Below are 14,317 nucleotides of genomic sequence, written 5' to 3'. Positions count from 1 at the left end.
GCAAAATTGGCCACTTTTTAAGTGAAATTTTCTACATGATTATGCGTCCCTATAAGAGGTCAATGACTTTAACTTCAGAAAACCTTTGTATACAACAACTCTGCGGCGTAACTATTTTTAAACTCACCTTTCACAAGACAAAGACGATCTCGACATCATATCGTCGTCGGAAGAGACGAAATCGCTGTCGTTTTTCGGCGACATCGACCGGTACATGTCCATTTTGGCCGAATCGTGTTTAGTTTCGGCGCTCTCGGGCATACTGTCCCTTTGCTCCGATGTTATTATCAAGGGCTTACGTGACCTTGGGGTCATTATTGATTCCTGAAATAGCGTTGAAAAAAATTATCACAAAGCATAAATATAATATTTCCCGTAAATATTTCGAAGTCGGTGGAAAATACAACACTCGTACAACCTTTAGAATTATATTATGGAGACCGTTGAACATACAGTAACGCTTAGATATTGGATTGTCTAATTTTCAAAAACAGAATACTTCAAAGGAACAAAACTTAAGTATTAAATCCTAATAATAATCCTCATCCAAGTCGGGAATCTAAAGCAGGACCTCAAGAATTGAAAATAAGTTTTAACATTAAATGGTAGATCTTAGATACTAGAGTGTGTGGTATATAACTTTCCTTAAACATCAATAAAATCGGTAGTATTACACACAATCGCAGTCCTACTATTATAACAAGAATTTAATCTTTTATATGGACATTTGAAAAAACCATCGTAAGTATAAAGCATTAGCACGCACATAAACAAGGATGCAAAGTATGGATGTGGTAACAATGAAAAGCGAAATGATAAACCATGCAAACTAACAAATTCTGTTTTACACGAAACATAAGGTAATTTTTCAAATCGGACCAGTAATACCTGAGAACCAAACAAACAAACTATTCAGCTTTATAATATTAAGTATAGATTAAAAATTTTGTTTGTGTACAACGGAATTGTCAGCTTTGTATACAAACCTGCATCGCTTTGGACAACTTCTGCGTTGACTTCGTTATAGGCGACATCGATGCCCTTCGGAAGTTAATCGTATAAGGCGTACTACAATCCTCGTCGAAGGCTTCCTCGGAAAACCCTGGCGTACTTGTCAGGTAATGCATTTTGAACTCTAATTCATCCGCACAAGGTTTAGACTGTGTTGGCGTTTCCTCTAAGCTCTTCTCTACAAACGATTCGTTCTCCGAATCTTGGTCGTCGATGCACGAAACGCAAGAAGTAGGCGTTCCACGTATGACAGCCCGTTTCTGGTATTTCTTGTTTATGGTTTGCGTTATCACTTTCGAACGGAATAATCTAGAACGTTTTCTACTATTTTTGGGTGTTTCCTCGTTCGAATCTAACGAACTCAAGTTTGGCTCAGAAACGAATTTCGGACTCAGTTTCCTGGATTTGTTCAACGCGCCTTCGGAAAGAGTACTTTCTTGGCTACAATCTGAGTCATAGTCATCGTCCAACGACTCTGAGCTGACTATTTTGTTCGCCAAGTTCTTTAGCACGATATTCTTGTGCGATACGTCGACTTTGTTATCGTCCGTGAACCGTTTGCCTTTGGACTTCTGAAAAAGGCATGCGTTAGCGACGCATTGAGAAATAGAAAGTTAGGGATAGGCATCGATCTCCTATTAAAAAGTAGATGCACAATCAGCGACCAAAAAACGTCCCCACTCAATGAGTGCCAAACACAACTTCTTGGAATTCAATTCAAGTAATCGCATTTGCAAATTCAACCTTAAACTCAATCCGATTTTATTGAATATTGGACTATATTTAAAGGCCTTTAGTATAATTTTCTACCAATAATTCTAAAACTGTCAAAGCAAAATTGCCCAGTTTTTAAGTGAAATTTTCTACATGATTGTGCATCTTTTTATTATAAGAGGTCAATGGGGATAGGCAAAGATTTAAATAGTTACATATTCCCTTCAGCAGATTGACTTAGTCTTTTTAAAGCACTTTAAAAAGGCTAACTTGACTCTGTTTATTTGTAGTCACTTTAAATCACACGCTCGGGTACATCGCCAATTTAAATCTTTTTAAAGTAGACAGAAGACACAAACATTAAATAATGGACAAACAAACACTGGTTAGTTTGACATGCATGAGCGTAAATTAGACATTAATATGACGTCAATGTTAATAGCTTTTCATAGCTACATGTCAAAACGAAAGTCACAATTTGCAATTACAAAAATGTGTGTGTGTTAAATGAGAAATTCAAATATCTTTCATATTATATTATAAAAGAGTTACATATTATGCACTGAACTTAATTTATTTCTATCTTTTTACTAAAATATCTTTTCATAAATCGATATTCACAGAAAGGTACAGTTTTTATTATTTTTAAAGATTCCTTAATTGGTACTAATGGAATCTTTGTCTCTCTGTTTGTCTGTTTCTAAAATAACCTGAGTTAAAAAGCAAAACAAAAATGATTCATACAGAAAGACATTTTGTTTTGTGTTTATATAACAATATAGTGAAACAAACCTCTTCCACAGTGTTAATAGATGAGCCAGAGCCCTTCTTTGGCGTCTTGTTCAGTAAGCCCTTATTGAATATGTGCCTCTTTATGGAGTCGCCGAAACTCCTAGACCCGGCTACTTTCCCTGTACGCTGGATTTGAATTGGAGTTCCTAGACCAAAATAATAATAACAATTAGTATTACTTGTTTATATACAATTTTAATAGTGTTTTGTATTTTAAAATTTTTAAAAATTAAAAAAAAATGAGAAATTCATAAATGAGAAATTAATAAATAAGAATATAAAATTAGTATTTCTTATTGGTATGTATTTATAACCTACAAAGTTATCCTTACTCATTTTAAATTGTGAATTTTAGTTGATTATTTGTCTAGATTAATAGTATTTTGTATTTATGGCCTTAGATAGCAGGGTTATTGTTAATTGCATAACATCCTACATAATTTTAATTTAGTTTATTTGAATGTATTCATACAATTATATTAGCTGTGACGTCACACGGGTCTCAGCTGAAAATCAGCGCCGTGTATTAAGCTTGTATATAGTGCACGGCATACGCTGAGCTGTACACTCTTCCTTTTTAAGGGTTACAGACAGACATGCTGTCATAAGGATAGGGTACTGACTGTCTGTAACTTTTAGATATTAATAAAATTAAAATTATTTTAACACCTAGAATTTTTTTTGATTTCTGTTTTGGGTATTTTATTTTTAGGCAATGGGGCCATCTCTTCCAAAATATTAAAAATAATACGTGTATATTTCTCATTATGATAGTAAATGATTACCAAATCCGTCGTGTCGGTGGGATTGTCTCCCCTTGTCTGTCTATCGTGTCTATGACTACGACTGGTCACAATAATGATAACAAACGATTACCATATCCGTTCTGTCTGTTGAAGTGCTTGACGAGACGCCGCTTGTGCGCGGAGTCGGGCAGCGCCTGTATGTGCGCGTACAGTTGCGCCAGCGCCATGTCGACGGGGTTGTCTGGTCTTGTATGTCTATCGTGTCTACGACAACGACTAGTCACAATAATGATGACAAACGATTACCAAATCGTGTCCAAGACTACGACTGGTCACAATAATGATAACAAACGATTACCATATCGTGTCCAAAACTACGACTGGTCACAATAATGATAACAAACGATTACCATATCCGTTCTGTCTGTTGAAGTGCTTGACGAGGCGCCGCTTGTGCGCGGAGTCGGGCAGCGCCTGTATGTGCGCGTACAGTTGCGCCAGCGCCATGTCGACGGGGTTGTCTGGTCTTGTCTGTCATATCGTGTCTATGACTACGACTGGTCACAATAATGATAACAAACGATTACCATATCGTGTCCAAGACGACGACTGGTCACAATAATGATAACAAATGATTACCATATCCGTTCTGTCTGTTAAAGTGCTTGACGAGGCGCCGCTTGTGCGCGGAGTCGGGCAGCGCCTGTATGTGCGCGTACAGTTGCGCCAGCGCCGTGTCGGTGGGATTTCGTGCGTTCTCCGCGCACGTGCGTCGCCGGTCTACGAATGTGTACACTGTGTTCGCTGCCGTTCTGCAAATGTACAAACACCAGTGCCATCATCAGCCTATTTTAATACAGTCTAAACTCCATATTATAAGGACACATAAATGATGAGTGTTTTCGTTACCTCTATTGAGCCGATTAATAAAACTTTTATGTTAATACAGAAATATTTTCGTTTACTCCTCATGTTTACAAACAATGCAAGTCCATCATACAAAAGCCAGTATATTATTTCATTCAAGGAAATGTTAGCTACCTTTTCAATGACATCCCTGTCTTCACATTTAATTATGAATGTACTATCGTCAGCTAATCAGATACAGTCATGTACTGTAGTATCTGACAAGTCATCAATATAGATTGTTAATAATAAAGGTCCCAAGATGCTGCCTTGAGGAACTCCATAAGCATTATGTCTACTATATTAAAATTGGTTTATTTTGTTCCCAACCTGTCGGTGATGCTCTCATCCAGGTCTACATCGGGCGACATAGCGCGTTTCCGCTCTCGCACTGTGAAGTAGGCGGCGGCGTCGGTCGCCAGCCGCTGCGGCGCGGCGAACAGAACCGTGCCGTGCCGGATCATGAAGCTTATGACTGGGGCAAGCGCTATGGAGTCCGCGTGAAACGTTTCTGGTGATAACTGGAAGGAAACGATGGCAATTTATATTTTTTTATAATTCTGAAGTCAAGTACTTGGGCATGTACCTGGATAGAAGGCTCACTTGGAAAAAACATATCCAAACAAAGAGGGATGAGATCTACCGTCGATATAGGGGGTTGTATTGGATGTTTGCTCGGAACTCCAGATTGTCCATAGAAAACAAGCTACTTGTCTATAAGACAATAATTAAACCAGTATGGATGTATGGAGTCCAATTGTGGGGATCAGCATGCGACTCCAACATTAGTATTATACAAAGAGCGCAAAATTACATATTGAAACAAGTGTCGAACACGCCGTGGTTTCTACGAATAACAGAAATTCACGAACATCTAGAAATGCCAACAGTAAAAGAAGAAATAAAAACCAGTAACATCAAGTACAAAGCCAGACTCAGAAACCATCCGAATCACCTGGCTGTACAGTTAACTATACCACAGGCGATTCAATGCTTGAAAAGACGGCAAATTTGATTGAAAGCCATATTATATAACATTTACATGGAGCTGCTCCCACTGGAGAAGATTGCTTTTAACCGCCAAATTTACTTACAACACCTCTGCTTATAGTCTGTCGACTGATCGCACGAGGATAATAGAACAAAAAAAAAATTATTCTAAAGTGTGAAAAGAGTAAATTAAAAAAAAAGCAAACACTAGCGTACGCCCGCGTGTATAAACTTTCGCCTTTATAATATTAGTGTGATGAAATTTTTTTCAGATTGGTGGAGAGCTAGCTCAGAACCAGGAGACGGATTTAGGAAACTTAGGATGGAGTAGGGTAAAGGTAGGGATAGTTTTTTACGCGGACGAAGTCACGGGCGTTTGTTTGTAACACATACCTTTCTTGGGCACAACAGATGAGGCGTGAACATAGTAGCCAACGTGTCGGGAGACATGCGGTTGCTCGCCTCATTGTCGGCCACCAGTCGCAGCAGACCGAGCAGACGTTCTAGAAAGTTCCGATGCGAAGGAGCAAGAAGGAGCAATAGCAACTGCAACGCAGTCAGCAATTTAGTCTCGGAGGATTCGGCGTGTGGAGGATACTGTGCTGTAATCAATGATAATTTTATGATGATATAGATAGAGAGGTAGTCCGTAAAAAATCACCGCAAAAAGTGATCTGAATAAAAAATTTCATACCTAATTTATTTAAAATTGTTTGTATTTAAAAAAAATTATTTAATATTATATTTTTATAAAATATTATTCAAATGACAAAATTATTTGGTGTAAAATAACTAGCGATTTTACCATAATTTTTAATTTGTTTGTTGATAAACATTTCATAGATCTGACAGGAGCATGAATGGGGCTAAAACCGAAAATAATCCTCTAGTTCTACACCGCTGTAGTCGGACCGATTGTTTCTTATGCCTCTTAATTTTTCTACTTTTGGAAGTCTATATCTTTTAAACATGACCAATATTCCCGTTGCAAGTAAGTCGGCAAAGACTGTGCTAGGACTGGGTATTACAACAGTCCAGCAGCATGTGTTGAGTCCCCTTACAGTTCACAGCCTATTCACAGATTAAAGCCTATTAAAGCATAAAATTAAAATTGCATTGCTCTTACACCTGAAAGAAAGAAAAGAAAGAAAGAAAAAGATCTTTATTTTTAAGTAATGCCACATATCACATAAAATCTAAATTATAACATATTATGGCTTAACTGTCCACTCAAACAGTGGAGCACTAAAGAATGCCCTGTAATATGTGGCACAACCTAGAAAAAGGCCCCAACTCAGCATTTTGCCGCATATTTTCAATAAAAAAAGTATGCAGCACTGATTTTCAGTTAGGACCCAGTTCAGGTGCCGCCACGCACATAGTTCAACACTTAACGTAAACTATTAAATACAATTATTAAGAACTAATTAAAACTAACTAGGTAGACACATTGATTTAGAAAAAAAAAAACAGAAAACTTAAACATAACGATGAAAAACAAAATTAATGATACAAATAAAAATTACCTGCAATATAATTATGTATACTTTTTTTTTTTGTTAAGAACTCTTTTTACTAATTTATAGATAACTAAATACTTGTTATTAAATATATAAGATAACAACATATTAAACATATAAATTCGTAATTAATTGAAAATTAAATATATAAAAAAATAATACATAAACTATTTAATCATACCTATATTATATAAATATATGTATATAAGTTATTAAAATGATAGGTATAATAAAGCACTCAAGCTGCGCCGTCCTACATATTATATTATATAAAAAAAAATTTTAATAAAAAAAATTCAACCGACTTCCAACTCAAAAATAACCTAAACTAAAAAGCAAAAAATAACATCTTACCTATGTGCTACCTTCTGATCAGTTTGAAGGCGGTGCCAAGCCAGTGATGTTTCAATTCAAGCCGTTTAAATTACGTAATTACGTAATTACGTAATTTCTGTAGTTCTTTCAGAAACGGCTTTAATTAAAACACTGGATTGGCACCGCCTTCAAACTGATCAGAAGGTAGCACATAGGTAAGATGTTATTTTTTGCTTTTTAGTTTAGGTTATTTTTGAGTTGGAAGTCGGTTGAATTTTTTTTATTAAAATTTTTATTTTTTCATTTTTAGTGTTAGCATACCTATGGAGTGTGAACAAAAATTAATAAGCAATTAGCTGAAACGTTATTTTTTATGATAAGTCCCTAAATCCTACAACCCCAATTTTGAGAATACTACCTAAATTCATTTACAAAATTTCACTCCCCTTTTATATCCACTCGTATTATATACTTTTATATCCTTCGTCTTCATCACTAGACCCTTAATACACTGACAACCCATTCTAGGTGGAAAGTTCTCATCAATACTAATTTATCAAGTCCAAACACAAGGTAGCTACTGTGAACCGTCGAGGAGTTCTCTTCACTCTCGTTCGTCTTCATCACCAGACCCCTAATACAGTCACAAACCATCTAGGTGAAATGTTCTCATCAATACAAATTTATCAAGTCCAAACACAAGGTAGCTACTGTGAACCGTCGAGGAGTTCCCTTCACTGTCCTTCGTCTTCATCACCAGACCCCTAATACAATCACAAACCATCTAGGTGGAATGTTCTCATCAATACAAATTTATCAAGTCCAAACACAAGGTAGATACTGTGAACCGCCGAGGAGTTCTCTTCACTGGCCTTCGTCTTCATCACCAGACCCTTAATACAGTCACAACCCATCTAGGTGGAAAGATCTCATCAATACAAATTTATCAAGTCCAAACACAAGGTAGCTACTGTGAACCGCCGAGGAGTACTCTTCACTCGCCTTCGGCTCCATCATCAGACCAACTCCAGGCCTTCATAAAATTGTAGTGGTTTAAAATACCTTATGGAAACACTAACAAACGCACTAGCCGTCTCTATAATTTTCGAAAGTTCCCCTCGATTTCTCCAGGATGCCATCATCAGATCCTGACATGAAAAAAATGGGACGACCCTGGAATTAAACCCTTCAAAACAAAAAAAGAATTTTCAAAATCGGCCTATAAATGACGGAATTATCGCTGGACATACATAAAAAAAAAAAAAAAAAAAAAAAAAAAAAAAAAAAAAAAAAAAACATACATACAGCCGAACGTAGAACCTCCTCCTTTTTGGAAGTCGGTTAAAAATAAATTAGAATTACAAAAATGAAAACTCCGCCACATGATCTTGGAATTCGAACTGTCTGTCAATAAGAAATCGTTTCAGCAGTTTTTTAAAAGTATATATGCTTTTGACTTTTTTTATTGGAGGGGGGATATTATTCCAACATTTAGTGGCGGAGTAGGTAAACGATCCTCTGAACGCGGCAGTACGATGAGGTGGAACACGAAACTGATTGCGACAGCTTCGATGACCCGTCCCACTCTCACCCACCCAATTTAATTTATTCAGAAGATATAATGGTTTACCTTGTTTTAACAAACCGAAAAGTAAACCAGCCAGATGTAATTTTCTTCTAGATCTCATTTTTAATAGTCTAGAATTATTCAGATATGGTGTAATGCGATTTCTTGGAGGAATATTAAAACAGAAGCGTGCACAAGAGTTTTGCACACGCTGTATGAGGCGCTTAGTTCTACAAAGAAGTCGGGGGCCAAAAACAATATCTGCATAATTAAGCTTCGAAAGGACTAACGCCTCAACTAGCTGAATACGCAGCTCCTGCGAAAGGTACATGCGGACCTTATAAATTACTTTTAGTCTATAAAAACAATTGCGTACCACCTCAGCCACATGCTGTTCAAATCTAAGCCCAGAGTCCATTAGCAAACCCAAATTACGCGCCTGAAGAACTCTTTCTAATCGGTTGCCTCTAATACATATGTTTAAAAGCTCAGGTTCAACATTACTTAATTGTTTATTCGAACCAAACAAAATGTACTTGGACTTAGAAGGATTGAGTACTAAAGAATTACTATCAGACCAATGTGAAATTCGGTCAAGGTCTTCATTAATTAATGCTACAGCGTCTTGAACCTTTTCGGGCCTACAAGAGTAATACAACTGTAAGTCGTCGGCATACAAGTGATACTTGCAATGTTTAATTTTTTTAATTATGTCCGCACAATATAAAATAAAAAGTAAGGGACCCAAAACAGAACCCTGCGGTACACCTCTGGAGACTACTGCTGCCGACGATCTGTACTTTCTTCCATCCTGATGCACTAATTCTACAGACTGTGTTCGATGACTTAAATAGCTATCAAACCATTTAACAGCATTAACATTAAACCCATAATAGGATAGTTTGGATAGCAGGAGTGCAATGTTGATACAGTCAAAAGCACGCGAAAAGTCTAGGAGTACAAGAATAGTGCACATCCCTTTATCTTGGGCAGAAAGAATATTATCAGTAACATCCAATAATGCCGTCACCGTTCCACGACCAGCCCTAAAACCAGATTGATGTTCAGGCAAAATTTGCTGCTTCTCAAGATAAGCCAATACTTGCGAATGTACTATCTTTTCCAGTATTTTAGAAAAACAGGGTAGAATGCTGATTGGCCGCAGGTCTTTTGATATAAGGGGGTCTGAAACTTTTGGTAGCGGACGAATTAATGCTGCTTTCCAACTATCTGGAAAGATAGAGGTTGTAATAGAAGCATTTACAATGTTTCTAATTGCATCCACACTATGTGGGAGGGTCATTAGAAGCATATCAAGTGAGATTTTATCGGCCCCTTCCGCATTTGAATGAAGTTTTTTAAGTTACTTTAATAAATCAATATCAGAAATAGTACAAAGGGAGAAAGCATTATTATAAAGAAAATTAAACTCAAAATAAGTGAGTAGAGAAAAAGAGGTAATGTTTGCCCCTGGAACGACAAGAAAGTGTGCATTTAATGCCTCGGCGTCAGAAAAATGTGCCGGTAATGAAAGAGATTTCTTAGGCAGGATGGTAGTCTTTAAATTACGCCACATCACCTTAGGATACTTAATTTTATTTATAATAAGCGCTTTTCTCATTATGAATGGCTTCTATTACTAAATGTTTGTATTGATGGTAAAATATTTTATTAGACTCTGATTTAACTTTACACCATTGTGAATGTGCGTCGTCCCTTAAACTCATCATAAATTTTACGTTGTTCGTAATCCACGGATAGCAATGTTCCTTAATCAGTTTAGACCTGCTAGGAGCATGTTTATCAAATAATTCTAGGACTGAATTATTAATATAAGAAACCATCTGATTAACACAACTTAAGGATGAAATATGGTTCCACGGAATATTCCCAAGATCTTTATTAAAATTATCTAGGCACACACTCTTAAGTGGTCTATACTCAATAAACTTAGGGGAGATTTTGTCTCTTTTAATATTCAAAATACAATCAAGGAATGCATGATTGCCTAATGAAGGAATACGACTCACGTTAACATTGTTGTGCAATATGACTTGTAAAATATAGACTTACCTGCCAAAGTGCAATAAGTTTGATAGTACTGATCCATCAGCAAAGGCTGCGGCAACTCAGCCAGGAATCCCTTCAGGACTGACGCACAGTCATGGACTGAGAACTTGCCTTCCCCCAGACCCAAGTTGGACCCTGTGACCAGCAACTGCCGAAGCTCCTGCTGTCTACTCAATGAACCGGTCCTCCGAAATATCCCTTCTTGGGTTACATCTGGAATTAAACAAGATTTATTTTTTCTAGACTTTGAGATCTGATATGCAAAACTGCTCAGCCCACCCTGAGGACTCATTACATAATAACATACAGTAGACAAATTTTCTATATGAGCCTCTAATATTATATGCACATAAAGTGGTTTCTCTAGTAAAAATCCTTGGGCACTCCACTGCTGAGATGAGTTGTTAGACTATAAGCAGGTGACTAATGTGACTTAGGCACAGATTCAGATGGGAGAGCCATAGCTCTGCTAAATAAAAAGATAAAGAAATAATTGGTTAAGCCTGTCTTTTTCATACAATACTATTTTTTATAAGCAGGTGTTCTGTTCAATTGGTGGTGTTTTGTTCAATTTAGTGATCCTGTAGGTGACATATCCCAAGGGTAATTTTCTAAAAAAAAAAAGTGCACCTCTAAGAACCATCATAATCATTGTCCAACTCTATAAACTTGTTTTCAAATGAATTCTCCTAATATTAAAAAGACAAAAGTTTGTATAGGTGTTTGTTACTCTTTAACACTGCAACTGCTGAACCGATTGGCTGTAATTTAAAACAAAGATAGATAATATCCTGGATTAACACATAATTGCGGGTGTCCTCTAGTATAGATATATTTGACAGTGAACTTTCATCGTCAACCCATATTCGGCTCACTGCTGAGCTCGAGTCTCCTCTCAGAATGAGAGGGATTAGGCCAATAGTCCACCACGCTGGCCCAATGCGGATTGGCAGACTTCACACACACAGAGAATTAAGAAAATTCTCTGGTATGCAGGTTTCCTCACGATGTTTTCCTTCACCGATTGAGACACGTGATATTTAATTTCTTAAAATGCACACAACTGAAAAGTTGGAGGTGCATGCCCCGGACCGGATTCGAACCCACACCATCCGGAATCGGAGGCAGAGGTCATATCCACTGGGCTATCACGCCCGAACTTTATGTTAATTATAATATACTCACTTTCAGGATTTGAGAGAAAATCTATCAACTCATAAAGCCTTAGTACACCATCATCTGTAATGGAGTTTGCCTCTTCATTTTTCTTTGGATAATTAGCATTGTGATTAGTATTTGAACTAGGTGTTTTGGTTTTCTTGTGAAAGTTCCATCTGAACTGCTTTGGTTTGTCCGTTGAACACTCAACACTAAAAACAATTTTATTATAATTATGTTATTTTACAAATATAGATTATATTAGATAACTAGTTAATAACTAGATTTCATCTGCAGAGATTTTAGATTTTTACTATCCTGCAGGAACTCTATGGATAAATTATGGAAAATCATTTTATAACAGGCACCTATTTTGTAAAGACTATGCCCTGCATTCCAAATATAATTTGGTCTGTTTATGTGTTCATAGACTAATCTGATATAGTTGTTACCATAACATATTTAAAAATATTAAATTAACATATTTGGACTATTTTTTTTTGCAAATTATAAGTCATAGATGATAATCCATCCTCCTGCAACCTCACAAACTCACAAACTTTACCTCTTTATATTAGTACATATATGCTTGTATTTAGGCATTTAACTGTACTTCATATTTAAATAATATTTACTTTTGTTAGTTTGTGGCAACTTTGGATTTATAGAACAGAACGATAGAAAGCCACATTATCTGTAAGTACCATAGGCTATATTTTATTCAACCTATTCCTACAGTAATTTAAAATAAAGAAAATTTAACTGAATAGCATTAAATTAATGAAAAATAATGATTCCGAACATCGCTTTTATGCAGTACAAGGTTTTAGGTGTCGCCGGTTACGCAGAGGCGCGGCGGCGGGGCATCACCCTGCACACATCTTAAAAATATTTATATTTATATAATTAATAAATAAAAATTATAATATTTGTATCATCAGTAGCCCAAAGAAAGCATAGAATAGATTTCATCACAAATACTACATTGTAAAGGGCAAAAAAGTTCCAGTTGTGAGAATCAAACTCACGGCCTCTTCAGAAAGAAAGGTCACTAAGCACTGCACCACACCACCAATAATCTGTCCAGTAATCTGTTTAAATTAGGAATATACAATGAATGACTTTACAATGTCATAATTTTAGTTTAGATTTATGTAAATAGAATTATCTCAACAGCGTTTTTGTGAAACTATTCAACAAATTAAAATAAGTAAACTCACTCGTCTGTATTAATATCTACAACGAATGATAAATGCATTCGCACTAATGTGAAGAACTGTTCCAAATTCTCATTTCGAAGCCTTTCTATCAATTTTAAGTCGGAGGAAGTCATATCGGAACGGGTGCCAAGAGCATTAAAAAATTAACAATGTTCACTGTCCATTTTCTATTCACATCGATGGTTACTCATGTGTGATATTTGATAACTTATATATCAAAGTAATTTTTTATATATTATATTCCCAGTTGAATTTACGTAAAATAAATAACAGTAACTGTGAAAAAAGTTCGCCAGTCGCCTTCTTCAATTTTCAAATAAAATGTCAGCTGTCAAACGTCAAAAATCAAAATATTATTTAACGGTTCCTTACGTTCAGAAAAATCAAATCTTATACCATAGACAATATGTCTTGTGTCCATTTTTAAATCTTTTAATAAATACATACATACACTAAATTAATGGTCTAAGCACTAAATACACTAGTATCTAAACTAGTGGACGCCCGCGACTTTGTCTGCTAATAATTAGTCCAAGCTTTCATCCCCATTTACATAACGTTACATTTCACATTTTAATAGTCGTAGCAGGCAAAGTCGAATAATTATAATTATTGGTTAATAGATACTTAGTCGATTATAGCCTACAACCGACTGTAACCTCAGTAACTTTTAACCGCGAAGATAACTTGAAAAAAGAGAACAGAGTTAAAGAAAAGGCAAGAATAGAAAAGTTCCTTTGTTTTGGGGCTGAATTTTAAAAATTCTTAAATCCCATTACATTTTGTAATTTATGGTGAAATGATCTAGGCACAATTTTTTGTAACTGTAACTCTAAAAATGGACGATTTTCCATACAAATTTTCAAGCCCTACTTCACCCCCTTTTCTTTTTATTTTAGGGATAAAAAGTAGCCTTTAGTAAGCTACAAGGTCCCATTTGTATAAATTACTAAAATTCATCTGGTTCGGTTACGTGACATGGTAACAGGCAGACTTTCTTTCACATCTATATTATTAGTATAGATTTAATGATTTTTTACATATTTTTTGGGACACCCACCAGCAAGGAACATATTTACTCAGGAGCCCACCAGTCCCATTTCTGTAGTCATTGTATGACGTTTTTTTGCAGTTCCTATGATAAAATTAAAGTATCGTTATTGCCTATACCTTTTAAGTTTTCTTTCTCATTTAAATATTTTTTTTAATAAAATGAAAATCAACAAAACACAAATACTTTTGCTAAACACACAGACATGTAAGTATCAGTAAAAATTAATAATTATTATTTTAGGTTATATATTAAAC

At 35.8% G+C, this 14,317-nt stretch overlaps 1 protein-coding gene across 1 annotated transcript; it reads right to left on the bottom strand.

Moving 5' to 3' along the window:
• Positions 1-99: 99 nt before the first annotated feature.
• LOC112058081 (rho GTPase-activating protein 19) lies at positions 100-13,338 on the bottom strand. Its single transcript, XM_052885014.1, has 9 exons — positions 13,010-13,338; positions 11,817-12,001; positions 10,635-10,844; positions 5,553-5,761; positions 4,500-4,690; positions 3,903-4,075; positions 2,518-2,663; positions 987-1,583; positions 100-324 (listed from the first exon to the last, which is right to left on the bottom strand). Exons 1-9 carry the CDS (start codon positions 13,120-13,122, stop codon positions 124-126), a joined length of 2,025 nt encoding a protein of 674 aa, XP_052740974.1. The 5' UTR covers positions 13,123-13,338; the 3' UTR covers positions 100-123.
• Positions 13,339-14,317: the final 979 nt, after the last annotated feature.

The sequence above is a fragment of the Bicyclus anynana genome, chromosome 13 (assembly GCF_947172395.1).
Source record: "Bicyclus anynana chromosome 13, ilBicAnyn1.1, whole genome shotgun sequence".
Taxonomy (NCBI): domain Eukaryota; kingdom Metazoa; phylum Arthropoda; class Insecta; order Lepidoptera; family Nymphalidae; genus Bicyclus; species Bicyclus anynana.
Note: the sequence above shows the minus strand (reverse complement) of the source record. Positions and strands in the feature narration are given on the sequence as shown.

Coding starts and splice junctions, on each gene's coding strand:
- LOC112058081 (XM_052885014.1), bottom strand. CDS start 13,122: ATGACTTCCTCCGACTTAAAATTGATAGAAAGGCTTCGAAATGAGAAT. Junction 4,691..5,552: donor ATCTGTTGTGCCCAAGAAAG/GTATGTGTTACA, acceptor GTTTCCTTCCAG/TTATCACCAGAAACGTTTCA. Junction 1,584..2,517: donor CTATTAACACTGTGGAAGAG/GTTTGTTTCACT, acceptor TGCCTTTTTCAG/AAGTCCAAAGGCAAACGGTT.